The sequence below is a fragment of the Callospermophilus lateralis genome, chromosome 3 (genome assembly GCF_048772815.1).
Source record: "Callospermophilus lateralis isolate mCalLat2 chromosome 3, mCalLat2.hap1, whole genome shotgun sequence".
Classification (NCBI taxonomy): Eukaryota; Metazoa; Chordata; class Mammalia; order Rodentia; family Sciuridae; genus Callospermophilus; species Callospermophilus lateralis.
Window position 1 is genome coordinate 89,655,284 of NC_135307.1, and position 16,747 is coordinate 89,672,030.

Genomic DNA, 16,747 nt, shown 5'->3' on the forward strand with positions numbered 1-16,747 from the left:
AGGCGGCTTCCCTGCCCCCACATGGCACTACCCTAGCGTTGAGGGTATCAGTTTCCTTTTCTTTCCCCGCATTACATTTGCAAACCGAGACCTGAAACACTCACGTCAAGAGAGGGGAAGGCGCAGGGATAACCTGACCAGCACTGCGCCCTAGGACGGACATCAGGGTCTGGCCCCTCGACCATAGAGTCCGGAAGTGGGGACAGAGCGGCGCCTGGCGGTGGCGAGGGTCGGGGTGGGCGCAGGAGCGCCGCCCAGAGCTTCCTAGGACAAGGGAAGGCTGCGCCCCAGCTGGCTGGCGGGATGGCAATAGCGCTGGCCTTAAAGGTGTTCGCGGGGCTGTTGGCAGCGGCTCTGGCGGCCCTGCTTTTGGAGCACTACGGCCTGACTGGGCCGCCCTCGTCACTGCCCCAGCCCCGCAATCCCCAGAGGCCGCACCCGGCGCCGGGCCCTGGAGACAGCAACATCTTCTGGGGCCTGCAGGTGACGCGGCGGGAGGCTGGCGGGCGGTGGGTGCTGAGCGGCAACTGTGCAGAAAGACCCTTGCTGTTCCTTTAGGAGCGCAACCTGCACCTGTTTAAAACCAAACTCTGGCTGCAGGCCTCGGTCAAGTTGTCACTAGAGGATCTGTCTAGTGCTGGCCTCTGCCCAGTCCTTCCGGGGGTGGGGAGTATCTTTGATGCACTGTATCTCTGCCTTTTCCTTCTACCCGAGAGAGCCACTGGGCCGCCTCTGCCCATACTGCCTCTTCCTGACTCAGATGTCTATCTCTGTTCAATACCTGCTTTTGGCAGATATCCGACATTCACGTGAGCAGGTTTCGTGATCCAAGCAGAGCAGTAGACTTAGAGAAGTTCTGTTCTGAAACTATTGACATCATTCAACCAGCTCTCGTCTTAGCAACAGGTAGGGAGGATTGCCGTGCTATGGTGGTGTTCCGTGGTCCGGATGGCAGAATGCTAGCCAGGATTACACTTGTTCACTTTGGGGGCGTTGGGAACACTATCCACAAGCCATGACCCCAGGTGAGCTCTGTGAGGTAGAGGAGATGGGACTTCGTGATTTACTTTGCTGATGTATAACAGAGTCAAGGTCCAGGCTAAATGCTTTGACATATTAAGGTTTTGTCAAGGCAGTGAAGGAAGGCTTGTGATGCTCATGTAAGTGTGTTGTTGTCTGCTATGTTTGTGTCTGGCTTTTTTGTTTTTGTTTTTGTTTTTTTCTTCGTTGCAGTTCTGAATTTGAGAGAGAATTAGAGGAAGTTCTTTAAGCAGAAGTTCTCTTGCTAATTTTTCCATTTTCTTCACACATAAGTTAATTTGATATTTTCCATCATTTGAGGCTTCAAGTGACTCCAGGAACTTTTTCTTCACCCCCCTGATATTTCCTTGATTTGAATTTCCTAGACTCTTTAAATATTTGACCAGGTATTCCCAAAGTGGTCTGGAGAAGAAGCTAAAGGAACATCTCTCCTGTTTACTGGGTGGTTCATCTGTCCCTCACTTTACTGAAACATCTTAGTTTCATTAGTCCTCAGTTAATGTATGGGCCCTATTTCAAGTGTTCTTTTAGTTTCTTAGAAATTTTGGTATGTCATTGTCCAAACTACACTTTCCAGATTTGCTTCTTGCTATAAAAATAACAGTTGGTCAGATTACATACCCTGATTTGGGTTGTGGGAAATGGTTGCAATAGATGTTAGGCCCCTCCCAAACTGTTGGAATTTCTTACAGAGGTTTTTCATTTTGTCAGTCTTTTGATGCATTTTGTATTGCTCTCTTTAAAGATACATTGTTTTCCACATCACAGGAGGTTAAATAAGTACTCATTAACCTCTAATAAGCAAAGCTCTTGCTGAGACAATCTTCTAGTTTAGATATCATGGCTTGGTCATAGGTGGACTCACCTATTAAGCTTATTCATGTTATGTACTTTTAAGTATCTTTGTTTCTTCTGTGTGCATTTTTTAAAAAATTGAACTCTCTTGAGTTTATTTTACATTATGATTCTATTCTTGTGTAAACCTACAGGAGACCTGACAGATGCCAAAACAAAGGAACAGTTGGGATCCAGGCAGCAGGAGGTAGAATGGCAAACTTACCAGAGTATTCTGAAGAAGACAAGAGTCATGGAAAAAACCAAGTGGCTGGACATCAAAGGAAATCATGGTAAGAGTCAAGACCCAGATATAATAAAGACTAGATATATATTTCCTAAGAACCTAGATCCTTCCATTTATATTATAAAATTATAAAGTGGGAAATTGTAACATAAGTTTAGATACATTGAAGGCCATAACTCTAAAACACAGTTATAATATGTTATTTTTAAACTTCAAATGTCACTGTTAGCCTTTGAGATGAAAATTAATATGGTATTTTCTTTTTGGTAGAATGAAGTTGAGGCAAGAGAATTGCAAGTTCAAAGCCAGCTTCAGCAACCTAGTGAGGCCCTAAGCAAATTAGTGAGACCCTATCTCAAAATAAAAAGGGCTGAGGATATGGCTCAGTGGTTGAGCACCCTTGGGTTCAATCCCTAGTAACAAAAAACAAACAAAAAAGAAAACAACAACAACAAAACCCCCTACATTTTGTTAAGTGAAATAACTTAGCTTATAAGTCTTAATACTGTATGATTCTGTTTATATCACATGCAGGAAAAGGCAAAACTGTAGACAGGAGGCTCTTGTTGACAGGAAGGGAATGGGGAGTGATATTGACTACAAAGAGGCATCATGAGTGAATTTTGGGGGTTGATAGGACTGTTCTGTGTTTTGATTGTGTTCTTGGATACATGATTATGTATTTGTCAAGCCCATAGAACTATACATCACAAAGAATGAATTTTGTTATATGAAAATTTCAAGAAAAGTTAAACTGAATGCAAATATCCACAGACATGGAAGAGAAATGGAAAATCCCTTCTCTTTTTTGGATTATCATTGTTACATTAATAAGGAAATGAACTCTTCTCCAAAAGAGTCCTGATAGTAGGTTTGTTTTATAAAGGCTGGCTTTCTTATTAGAATTAAGTACTTCATTTGTCCACTTTCTTTGATTATTCATGTATTTTTTTTTAACTATCATTTTAAACAGATAATTTTGTCTGGTGAAATACATAGCGATTGATTTGATCAGAAAATGGCTGATTATAAATAGTTCTTTCAAAACAGCTAGGAATTAAAAATTAGAAATAGGATACTTGGCTTACAACTCTCTTTGGTATGTTTACATTTTCCCTTTTTCCTGATCCAAGTCAAATTATTTTTCAATAAGTAGTAAATATGTATATTTTAAAATGTTTCTAAGCCAAGCTACTGAATTATTTATTTTAAGTAATTCATGTCAAAAAGACTTGTGATTAAATAATTTGATTAGTCATTTGGCTTTCATAGTAATGTAATTTGATTTATAAGACATAAATGTTTATGGTATGAATATATATTTCTATAGGTTAAAATAGGGAAGGAAGCTAGTTTTTTATTGAGATTTAGCCATAACATAGAGTTGTTCTCTTATTTAACAAGAAGACTGAATTCATGTTAATATTTATTTTGGCCTAAACTGGACTTATAGCTTGTTCTCTAAGGTTATTAGAAATATTGTTGATTTCTGGAAATCAAATTTGATAATTTTAGTTACTGCAACAAGGCAATCAAGCTCTATGAAAAAAAAAATGTGCTTCCAGATGAGTGTTCTATGATATGCTTAACCTTAGCCCTCACCATTTGATAACTTCTTTTTTTTAAGTCTTAAGAAAGGGGCTTTGTCCCTGATATAAAAGTGATTTGCTGCTTAGAAGCACTTGGCACTGACCTATACATAGAATTCACTGCATCTAAAATCATACAGTTAAAATAACAGCAACAGCCCAATCTTATAACTTCAAATTTATTTAATTTGATAAATAAAAAAATACCTATTATTCTCAAAGTACCTATTAATCTCCAGAATACTATATACCTTAAAGTTTTCAGATAATCTTTTATCCTATCAAGTTGTTGTTTGTGTTTTTTGTTTTTGTACTAGGGCCTTACCCCTGCTAGTTAAGTGCTCTACCGCCTAAGCTACATCTAAGGCCTTTTAAAAAAAATTTTATTTTGAGGCAGTGTCTTGCCAAGCTTCCCAGGCTGGCCTTGAACTTACAATCTTCCTACTTCATTTGTCAATTTTAAAAAATTATCAGTCTAATTGAGTTCCATTCTGCCATTTTAAGTATTGTAGAAAGAATTCTTGTCTTTGTTTAGTCATTAACATGTTTGCATTTTTCTTTTTTTGTATAGATGAATACTTGCTTTTTTCTTTTTAATTAGATGCATACAACATTCCAAGTCTGGAGAGCGTCAAGAATTATTACAGGTACCCAAACGAACAGAAGAGAGACAACTATGTAGAGTCTCTTATAAGCAGGATACAGTTAATTCAATGAGTTGCACGCCTCAACAACTTAGCAAGGTCCTAAGCAACTTAGTAAGACCCTGTCTCAAAAAGAAAAAAAAAGAGGGGGTGGTGGTGTTTGAGTTATATATATCTGTATATATCTGCAATAGATCAGTCATGATATGCAAAGGATTTAAGTGTGTAGAAACATAACCATCTGAACAAAATTCTTGAACATGGGGATTGTAACATCAATTTAAAGATGACAAGTTAAAAATCATTGTTTAACTAACTGAATTTATAAAATTAGAGTTGCCTTATAACTAAAACAGGAGATTGTCCTCTTTTGTTAATATGAAAAAGAAAAAGAACAAAGATGAAAATATTTTGCTTCCTAAAACTGTCTGCATCTTTGATGTTGACTGTGGGAATGGAATTAAACATTTTCAGTGAAGACTTAACAGAACTTGATGCCTGAGTGATTATTGGGAAAGTAATGATTAATCACATAAAAGTTTCTTACTTTTATATATCTAAACTTTATATACCTAAACTTTATCTGAATTTAATAAATAACATTTTGCTAGAGATATAGGTATAAATAATATTAAAATTAAATCTTGTTCTGAGGAATGCTCCCAGAAAATACCAAAGTTTAGAATAAAAAGAATGTCAGCATCATATATTTTAACCTCTGCTTTCAAATAGTATTCTTTTTAGACAGTTGAATTTTAATGTGTCAAAAAATGTACGAAAGGACAGGGCACGGTAGCACACGCCTGTAATCCCAGCAGCTGGGGAGGCTGAGGCAGGAGGATTTCTAGATCAAAGCCAGCCCCAGCAACAGTGAGGTGCTAAGCAACTCAGTGAGACCCTGTCTCTAATTAAAATACAAAATAGGGCTGGGATGTGGCTCATTGGTGGAGTGCTCCTGAGTCTAATCCCAAGTACGGCCCCTCCAAAAATGTAGGAAAGGAAGCAATATATGTGAGATTAAAAGATCCTAAAGAATAACTGGAAACAAATTAAACAAGAAAAAATATAAATTGAAATTTTTAATGCAGAATAAGACCCTGAAGTAGAAAATTTTAAAATACCAAAAAGAGAACAATAGAAATAATTAATCTTGTTTAAATTAGGGTTGACCTTTTTTAGTATTAATTGTAATTTCTATGATGACATATTTACTTTATGACTTCATGATTTGTTTATTTGATGTCTATTCTTGTTTAAATATGGCTACCTGCTAGCACATTAAGCTTTGGAAGTTTATTTGTAATTTTTAAAAAAATATTTACTATTTTTTAGTTGTAGTTGGACACAATATTTTATATGTACGTGGTGCTAAGGATCGAACCCAGGGCCTCACATGTGTTAGGCAAGCGCTCTGCCGCTGAGCCACAATCCCAGCCCCTGTAATTTTTTATTGATGCGCTTAGGTAAAACATTATATAAGACATTGAGATAAAAGATGATATCAACTTTTCTTATAAAGATGACTTTTGAATACTATAGATGTGCCCCCAATAGAATCTATATTCTCCTTCTCCTTTATTCAAAAAATACTCCATACGTACTCTGTACTACTTTACCCATCCTTTTTTCCTGCTTTTCACCTTCCAACTTTATGAATACCTGAATACATTTGACACTTAAGATAGGGATGATTTTCATTACTGCGTGTAGACCCTGCATATGATATCACTACAGTTTTAGAAACCAAAAAAGATATACCCAACTAGGCCTAGACTATCATTTTTCTCCTGGCCTGATGACTTCATTTTTTGCAAATCTTTCTTGTGAATTAAATCTCAGTGGTTCAAGAAGTGAACACTATACCAAAACTTGTTAGATACTTAGTAGACCTTCATTAAATTTTTAAATGATTGATAAGTTCCATTTCACTGAATTTTGATATTTTTAAATATTTAGGGAACTGCTTAAATAGTCTTCTTTTCTGCTTTACTTGGAGACCTTGTGTTTGCTTATTGATGATTTAGTTTGCATGAGTCTTAGAAACAATGAGAGAAAAACTTTGAAATGTCTTTTAATGAGTTTATCCGTTGTATTTGTCATTTAGTTATTTCTCTGTTAAATCAGTACACCTTTTCAGAGGGAAGCAAAATCTGCAGTGGTATTAGGGACAGAATTTAAATTCCTTCTTTTAAAAATTGAACTAAAACTTCCCTGTCTTATATTTTTTAGGAAGTATTCTGCTGTACATAGGGATGGCTCTTTTCATTATGTTCACAGTACTCCCTTTGGCAACTACTCTTTCATCTCTGTGGATGCCACCCAAAATCCAGGGCCTAAGAGACCTTTTAATTTCTTTGGAATTTTAGATGAGGTACAGTAAAATTCTCATTTTTCTTAGTAGCTTATGTGTTTTTACTTTTTCATAGATACATGTGGGTTTTCAAGTTGTCCTAACTAAGCAAGTTCTTACCTAGAAATGTTCAAGAAAAATTTAACTGGCAAAAAGTATGGCTAGGAGCTACTGGCTACTTCAGGGCTGTTATTGCTATCCCTATTCTTATCCCAAAACCCAGAGGCACCTCACAGTTTATTCGGTGAACATTTATTCAGTATGTAAAATGCAGAATGTATTTTGCAAGGCACAGGGCATACATCTTTGTGTGCTATATGGCATATTGCTAAATCCTCACAATGGCCAATAAAAGAGAAGGACAACTATTGAATTATATAAGTTTCTTTTTAAAGTGTTTCAAACAGGCTAGGTGAAAACTATCACTGGGTTACAACCATCTGTAAAGTCATATATGAGAACTTTTCATTATTTCTTGATACAACAAATGCCAGTTTATTATTTAATGAGCACATGTCCCTATGCAAGATACATATGCCCATGTGTAAAAGTATAAAGATGACAAGATCAAGTCCCTGGCTTCTTAGAATATTTAATTTAGTGGTGGGTTATAAGACCAATATAGAAATAACTAGATCAATTAGCATAATTTACTAAGTACTGAAGAGATTTGTTATATGAGAGTTCAAAGGAGTTTGAATCAAGGGAACAGAATAATGCCTAATATAATTTATTATTTTAGGCATTTTATTTAATTAAGTTTTATTGTGTTTCCTAGCTACCAAGTATCTTTATTCAGAGTTAATTAACTTATATTAAGTCATATTCCTTAATATAGTGGGGTTTTTTAAATAAATTATTTTTTGTAGTTGTAGATGGACCACATGCCTTTATTTTATTTGTTTATTTTTATGTGGTTCTGAGGATCAAACCCAGTGCCTCACATGTGCTAGGCAATTGCTCTGCCACTGAGCTACAGTCCTAGGATAGTATTTTTAAAGATACAATTCAAGGACCAGGTGCACGAAAATCAACTGCAGTATTGCTAAGTACAGAGTCCCTGGTTTTTACCTCAGACTTACCAAATTAGAAACCCGGAGTAGAATGCTCCAAAATGTATTGTTCTAAGTACTTTATAGATAATAATATATACTTATGTATGTGCACATTTTATAAATCAATTTTCTGAGATATAATTTACATACAATAAAATGTACTCATTTTAAGTGTCTGAAGAGTTTTGACAAATGTGTATACTGGTATAACTGTGACCATAATGAAGACATAGAACATTTCCATCATTCTAGAATGTTTCCTTGTCTGTCTTCAGCCCCTGTGGAACTAAACTGGTTTTCTATCATTATAGACTAGTCTTATTTGCTCTAAAAATTTATCTAAATGAAATCATACAGAATCTACTCTTCAGTATGGCTTCTTATGCTTAGTATGATGTTGCTGGGTTTCCTCTATATTCTTGGATATATCAGTAGACTTTTTATTGCTGAATAATATTCTATTTTATGGATATATTATAATTTGTAGATGATTTCTAGTTTGGGGCCATTATGAGTAGAGCTGTTATGCACATTTAGTTTCAAGTATTTCTATGGACATATGTATATATTTTAAAAGTTTAGTTTCAATATGTTTTTAATTTATTACCATGTCTTCATTACCAGTACCAGAAGTAACTAGGCCAATTAGCAGAATTAGAAGATAGTGGTGATTTCTTTATTTCTTGTTATTTTTTGTTTGTTTGTTTTTGTTTATCAAATGGGGATAATACCTGCCCTACCAATAGCAGAGTTATTTTAGGATCAAATGAATTATAATATGCATGAAAACAGTTTAAAACTTACAGAGGCCCATTCAGGTCCTACCTGGTAGAATTTAGGATCTAGGTATTGTGCAATTATAATTATAAAACTTAAGGACTTGTTTAACCTGATGACACTGGATTTCAGTCCTAATTGTCTGAGTCCTAATTATCTGAGTCCTAATTGAAGATCCTTCTATTTTTCTTCCATTTCAGAAACAGATGAAGGAACTCTTATTATTGGCCAAGGAAAGTAAAGAGAGCAACCATACAATTTGGTTTGGACACTTTACAACATCCACTATCCTTTCTCCATCACCAGGAATCCGGTCAATCATGAGGTGAAACAAGCTTCCAAAATCCAAACTAATTGTTGCTGTACCTATCTTGCTTTCCTGAAGAAACATTCTTTATTAGTTTGGTATCCCAATTTACCTTTGTTCACTTATTCTGTTTATTTTTCATTGGTTAGTTCGGCTACAGCTTATTTGTGTGGGCACCTCCATACACTTGGTGGACTCATGCCTATTTTGCACACTCGTCACTTCCAGGGCACTTTGGAACTTGAGGTAGGAGACTGGAAAGATAATAGAAGGTAAGGGAATTACCTCACAAAACAAAACTTATCCATATAATATGATAGGCAATACCACTTAAGGAAAAAATTGTGATCCTTTTTTTTTTAAAGTAATATAACTTGCAGTCTTTGTCATTATGCAAAAACCTTGTTGTAGCAGTGATGTTTACCATCACTATGCCATATTAATTCAAGATGAATCCTTTAGGAAGTAGTTTTAAACTTCAGTGAACACAAAAATTATAGAGTTTATTAAAAATAAAAATTTCCAGGCCCTACCACTAGAGATTTTAATTGTGTTAGTCTGTCCTTGTCTACAGATCATACTTTGAGAAGCACTAGAACTAGACATGTCATTTTTCCTCTTGAATTTTATATCTACCACTCTAGTTTTTTTCTAGACATTAGTAATTTCAATTCTTCAAATAGTTATTTTTAGTTTTATATCTATTATAGAAAACAACTTATTTACTGGAAGTATATATTTTATTTAAATATTTATTTTTGATATGTAAGTGAAATATCTTTAAGTATAGAACATTATCATTTATTCAAATATTTGTAGACCTGAATATGTTACCTATTTCTAACTACTTTCATTAATCAAAAATCAGTTTTACATTTTAGGAGCTGCTTCCTCATTTTGTTTGGTTTTTCTAGAAACTATGAGCTAAACCTGTTATTACTTGGCAACTGTAATTACTTTGGGCTAAGACCTGTGTGCTCATGACTGAAGCTGAAGGCTGAGCTGGCATTGCCTTTTGTTACATAGGCTTCTTGACTCTTGGCCAGCTTCTTTATTTCTTCTAAATGCTACAGTTACAAGTTGTAGTGTTAACTTTGAAGCCATTTCTTTTGTTTTTCTTCCCATCTGGTCTTCATTGTTTCAACCCTGAAACAACCTAACCTTTACTGTTCTTAAAACATTTAAATTATATTTACAGTAGAAGATTTTTTTGACAGTATATTAGTAGTATAGGTTAGGCCTTGTTGTGGATGTAAAACAAATTAAAAAATATCAGTGGCCTAACACAATAATGTTTACTTTTCATTCCTCTAAACCCAGTCTGAGTCAGGGCAACTATCCTCCATGGAGTGACTTGGGAATTCTGACTTCTCCCATCTTATATGACCACTATTTGGGGGGGGGGGGGGCGGGGGGGGGGCGGTTACCAGGGATTGAACTCAGGGGCATTTGACCATGAGCCACATCCCCAGCCTTATTTTGTATTTTACTTTATAGACAGGGTCTCACTGAGTTGCTTAGTGCTTCACTTTTGCTGAGGTTGGCTTTCAACTCATGATCCTCCTGCCTCAGCCTCCTGAGCTGCTGGGCATTCGCCACCTCTCCTAGCATAATACCACTATTTTAACATGTTAATTCCAGAGTGGAGAAGGGAACAGAGAACTCACATATGCTCTTAAAAACTTTGGATGGGGGGGCCAGAGGGGCTGGGTTTGTGGCTCAGTGGTAGAGCGCTTGCCTCGCCCATGTGGGACCCTGGATTCGATCCTCAGCATCACATAAAAATAAATAAGTGAAATAAAGGTATCGTGTCTAACTACAACTAAAAAAATAAACAACAACAAAAAAAACTTTGTATGGGGGCTGGTGTTGTGGTTCAATGATAGAATGCTTGCCTAGCACATGTGAGGTACTGTGTTCAATCCTTAAAAATAAATAAATTAATTAAAAAGATATTATATCCATCTATAACTGAAAAGAGTGTTTAAAAAAAAAACAGCAGACTTTGATCAGAGTGTGCTACATGACACTTCTACTCATAGCCTATTGGGCAGGATTCGTCACATGATCCTAATCTAGTACACAGAGACTAGGAAATGCTAGGAGGCCCATAGAGTATTTGATAAGCATTATTGTTTATATCATAATTAATCATTTCTTTTTTAAGTTCTAAAAGAAAATATAGGGGCTATGGATATAACTCAGTGGTAGAGCACATTTCTAGCATGTGTGAGGCCCTGGGTTTGATCCCCAGCAGAGAGAGATAGAGAGGGTAGGGGAAGGGGAAGGAGAATATAAAATTTGGGTTACTCTTTAATGAATATTTTATACCTTTCATTGTACATTTGGAATATCAAAATGTCTTCACTTTAATTTCTTTGGAATTATAGGAATAAAAGTTTAAAGGCGTATGCAACTTTTCTTATTGTATTTATATTCAACACTTTAATATTTTATGTAGCATTGTTGATGGAATGAAGAATATCAGATCTTAGATTTATGATGAATGTCTTAGCTTCAAAATAGTCTTAAAATAATGTAAAATAAAGTGAATTAATTCAGCAAGAATTTAAAAATTAAAGAGTACATGCTATGTGCCAAGAATTGTCTTAGGGTATAAATTCATTGTTTCAATCAGAGTCTACTTGATGTGACAAATGCGAAGAAAAGTGATAAAGGCAAGGGAAGAAAGAGAAACAGTGTTATTTACTTTGTACTCAAATTCATCATGTAAAAACACCATGGTTTTGTATTTTGACATTTGTCTGTCTATAACCTTTAAGCCCTCTTATAAAGTAACCAAATTGCCTATCTTCTCTTCTCCAGGTATCGAATCTTTGCTTTTGATCATGACCTTTTTAGCTTTGAAGATTTGATCTTTGGAAACTGGCCTGTGATTCTTATTACCAATCCTAAATCACTCCTCTATAGTTGTGCTAAACATGAACCTCTAGAAAGAATCCTTCACTCAACACACATCAGGTACATTGCAATTTTTCAGAAATTACTTTTAATTTGATATTGACAGAGAATAAGTCATTGTGATTGTATTCTCATATGAAAGCTATGAGATATCCAACTTTAGTTTTCTTAACAACCTAAACATTATATAATGATGAGTTGCTTATTATTTGATTCCCCTTCTATTAAAAAAATATACAATATTTTAAGCTGATAAAAATCTTAAAACCAACCAGAAACCCATAATCCAATCACCATTTTTGAACATTTTATTGCAGCCTTTTTGTTGCATGGATTTTCATTGCTATGATTATAATATATATATTACCTTGTATCCTTCCTTCCTTTCTTTCTTTATTTATTTGCACTACTGGGAATCAAACCCAGGGCCTTATGCTAGGCAAGTGCCCTGCCACTGAGCTATACCCCCAGACCCATATATTCTACTTCTAAAACTTTACATTTTGTATGAGAAATAGTGTTTTTCATTTTGCTACATAGATTTCAAAAAAAGCAAAAGATGTATAATCCTTATGGAATTACAAATTTAGTTTGCATATAAAGTTGATGATGTAGATTATAGGATGCAAATGAGATATCATTATCATTCTTTTTGCAAAAATATGTATAACTTTTTTCAAACATAAGGAAGGACATTTTTAAAAATATACTTTTAAGTATTTATTTTGAAAAGTAATCCAAAATAACAATCTTTAGAAAATATAGTAATGATATTATAAGTGTGTGTGTGTGTGTGTGTTTTGCCCACCCCTAATAGAACCATTAGTGTTTCTGAGTGTTCCTATGTTTCTTCATAGGCATTTTCTCTTAGGCATTTTTTAAAATATTTATTTAGTTGTAAATGAACACACAGTATCTTTATGTATTTTTATGTAGTGCTGAAGATTGAACCCAGTGCCTCACACATGCAAGGCAAGCAGTTCATCACTGAGCTACAGCTTCAGCCCCTCTTAGGCATGTTTTTACATAATTAATTAATCATCAGGGCGTGGTTTAATCTACTTCCTACTTTTTGTCTTTCAACACTGAGAATGTACCATAATTTATGTAACAGTTTCCCCATCTTATTGGTGAACTTTTAGATTTTTTTTTATTTGAGGATAAACACCTGGTACATGCAGATTCTTCCTTCACTTGAATAATTTCTTTATAATAGAGTTCCAGAAGTGAAATTCTAGGTGAAAATTTTGAATTTTTTTACAGTTGATGCTAAAGATTGCTTGGTTACTTTTTATTTAAATGGTAAAATATATGTCATTTCACATTTTCAAGTGTACAATTCAATGGCATTATGTATGTTCACATTGTTGTGCAATCATGATCACTATCTCTAGAACTTTTTTCATTTTCTAAAGCTGAAATTCTGCACTTGTTAAACAGTAACTTCTCACTTTCCCCACAGTAAGATGAACAACCACCATCCTACTCACTATCCCTGTGAATTTGACTACTCTATGTACCTCATCTTTGGCTTATTTCAGTTAATAATGTCCCTAAAATTCATACATTTTGTAGCATTTGTAATACTCTCTTTCATTTTTTAAGACTTAATAATATTCTACTGTATGTATATACCACATTTTGTATATTTCATCTGTTAATATCATTTTTTGATGATACTGAATATTGCTTCTGTGAACATGAGTGTATAAATATCTGTTCAAGTCTCTACTTTCACTTCTTTTGTATATATACCCAGAAGTGGGATTGCTGAACCATATGGTAATTCTGTGTTTAATTTTTAAAATATTTATATTTTTAGTTGTAATTGGACACAATACCTTTATTTAATTTATTTGTTTTTATGTGGTGCTGAGGCTCGAACCCAGGCCTCATACGTGCTAGGCAAGTGCTCTACTGCTGAGCCGCAGCACCAGCCCCCTATGTTTAATTTTTTTTTAATATTTTTATTTTTTAGTTATCGGCAGACACAACATCTTGGTATGTGGTGCTGAGAATCGAACCCGGGCCGCACACATGCCAGGCGAGCGCGCTACCGCTTGAGCCACATCCCCAGCCCTATGTTTAATTTTTTAAGGAGCTACCATACTGTTTTTCATGGCAGCTACACTATTTTAAATTTCCACCAGCAATGTACCAAGTAACCAGTTACTTCACTTTTAAAAACATATACAAATTTATAGGGCTGGGGATGTGGCTCAGGTGGTAGCGCACTCGCCTGGCATGCGTGCGGCCCAGGTTCGATAAGCACCACATACAAACAAAGATGTTGTGTCCCCTGGAAAAAAAATATTAAAATTCTCTCTCTCTCTTAAAAAAATATACAAATTTATAATGTTATCAAACAGCATGAGTGCCAAATTCACAACCTTCTTATCATTATTGGATACTATATTTAAAAAAAAACATTTAGTAGTTAATCTGATATAAATGGTACCAAGCTGTTTACATTTTTGTGAAATTAGAATACATGTATTCTTTTTTTTTTTTTTTTTTTTTTTTGATACTGGAGATAGAACTCACAGCCATGTGTATGCAGAGCATTTTACCACAAAGCTACAACCCCAGCCTCACCTTTTTAAAAAACTTTGAGTTAGGGTCTCAAGTAAGTTGCTCAGATTGACCTTAAACTTGCAATACTCCTGCCTCAGACTGGCCTTAAACTTGCATTCCTTTTGCCACAGCTTCCTGAGTAGATGGATTACAGGTGTGTAATTATCATACCTGTTAGTCACTGTTTTTGATAGTAGCTGAAAGAGTGTGGTAGCCAGCCCTGACTGTGACCTTGCTTCTTCCAGGTAAATACATTGGGAACCAAATGAGTAGATGAAGGCTTGACATTAGATTGACAAATTGAGATTCCCTACTCTATATTTTCTTCCTAAGAGAAAAAAATCAGAACTTTAGGAGTTTATTCAGAAAGAATTTTGAATCTATCTTAGCTAGATTTGTCAAAGATTTTCCTTTCTAAGAAGTAAAAGAATAGTTCTTAATTTCTCACCAATGTAGGTTTGCTGAATTGTACAACTTCAAAAATCTCCAAGAAAGAAACCAAGATCATGAGTGGCCCCTACAGTTGTGCAACGTGATGTTTCTGCCTATACTTATATAATGTCTGGTTGCAATAGTGTTATTCTCCTTTATAAAAATAATGACAACTACCTGAAAACATGCCTTTTATATGTGCTCTCATTTTAGAGTCTTGGCCTTTTCCTTATCCTCTATTACTTCTGTCACCATTAAGATTGATGGAGTTAATTTAGGACAGGCTATTCATTTGTCTGGTCCTATTTTTATATTGAAGTGGAACCCCAGAAACTATAGTAATGGGACACATAACATAGAAGCAATTGTCCAGGTAAGTTAGTGATTTTCAATTTGCTATGTAAATGATTAGGCTCTTACCAGAGTGAACTCTTGATTGTGGATTTGTTTTTAGTTAATTGGTACAAAAGCTCAGTTTGATAAACAGTTAAAAAAAAAAAAAACACTTTTAAAAAATATACTTTGTTGGGGGCTGGGGATGTGGCTCAAGCGGTAACGCGCTCTCCTGGCATGCATGGGGTGCTGGGTTGGATCCTCAGCACCACATAAAAATAAAATAAAGATGTTGTGTCCACTGAAAACTGAAAAATATACATATATATACTTTGTTGGGACTGGGGATGTGGCTGAAGCAGTAGCGCACTCGCCTGGCATGCGCAGGGTGTGGGTTTGATCCTCAGCACCACATAAAAATAAAATAAAGATGTTGTGTCCACTGAAAACTAAAAAACTAAATAAATATTTAAAAAATTCTCTCTCTCTCTCTTTAAAAAAATATACTTTGTTTAGTATATTTGAAAATAGGCACTCAGAAGTAATTCTATTAGATAGAATTACAGGATGAGAGGAATATGTATTTATTGGCTGCAGTCCCCCCTTTTTTAACCCTGGGGAATCATTCTCTTATTTTCTTCCAACTTTGGCCAGAGGGTTTTTGTTTTGTTTTGCTTTTAAATAATGGGGGCAAATTCCCTGATATATTTCAAGATAACAGAATAGGTCAAAAACCATATTTCTCTTGCCAGGACACAGAATTTTCAATGCTGCAAAGTAACTTTTTTGTTTGGGGAATGTGCATTGTCAGCATAAGCAGTAACAGTATGCCTGTCCTTATTCTGGTTCAATTTGGGACACTTAATTCATTAGCATCTACCAGAATAGAAAGTGATAATCATTACCAAAATAGAATAGCTTCATCAAACTCTTCAGGGGATAAGCTGTGCTCTTTTAATATTTATATTCTTAATTTCTACAGTTTTATGGTTTGTTGACAGTTTTTAACTATTTAGTCTTCAAATGTTAAGTCTCAGTTTGAAACACCAAATAATACTTCAAAAACACATGTAATTACTTTATTATCTTTTTTTACTTCCCCCACAGAAATAGGTCTATACATAAGGAACTGTTTGTTGAGCTCCTTCTAAGGAGATACCAGACACTTAGGATTTTTTATTTCATCCTCATAATAATTCTATGTAATGGACAGTTTTATTCTTCACTGATAGGTGGGAAAACTTGTATGTCTGCATAACGGAAGGCACTTTGCTTTGCCACCCATCTTTGAAGTGTTCTATATAGGAGGAAGAACCAATAGGCAGGAAGTAGGAGGGACGGATGGGAATAAACTTTATTATATTTTATATTAGAAGTTGGATTAAAGAGGCTTGAAGGTACACATGAACTAGAATAAATTATTCCCTATCTTTAAGTCATGAGGGAGAACTAGGAATAACTATAGGAAAACTGCCCACTATAGGAATGGAAAGTTCCCAAATCCTTGGATTGCTTCAGATTCTCTTATTATTTTTTTTAATAAGATGTTCAGCTTCTATAGTTTTATAAAGAAAAACAATTATTCATGTTTTCTTGAAACACCTGTTTGTCTAGTTGAATCCTTTTAATAATGTGAAATCAC

The 16,747-nt window shown here is 34.9% G+C and overlaps 1 protein-coding gene across 3 annotated transcripts in view; it reads left to right on the forward strand.

The window, feature by feature from the left end:
• Positions 1-284: 284 nt before the first annotated feature.
• Positions 285-16,747, forward strand: part of Tmem62 (transmembrane protein 62) — a 43,219-nt gene continuing 26,756 nt past the window's right edge. For 2 of the 3 annotated variants that reach the window (XM_076850672.1, XM_076850673.1), the window contains exons 1-9: positions 285-483; positions 795-906; positions 2,031-2,168; positions 4,313-4,358; positions 6,585-6,726; positions 8,738-8,862; positions 8,994-9,116; positions 11,671-11,826; positions 14,986-15,145. In XM_076850672.1, coding sequence (XP_076706787.1) covers positions 304-483; positions 795-906; positions 2,031-2,168; positions 4,313-4,358; positions 6,585-6,726; positions 8,738-8,862; positions 8,994-9,116; positions 11,671-11,826; positions 14,986-15,145 — 1,182 coding nt within the window. In that variant the 5' untranslated portion in view covers positions 285-303. The remainder of the gene's footprint in view (positions 484-794; positions 907-2,030; positions 2,169-4,312; positions 4,359-6,584; positions 6,727-8,737; positions 8,863-8,993; positions 9,117-11,670; positions 11,827-14,985; positions 15,146-16,747) is intronic. The other variant, XM_076850674.1, reaches the window with a different exon arrangement.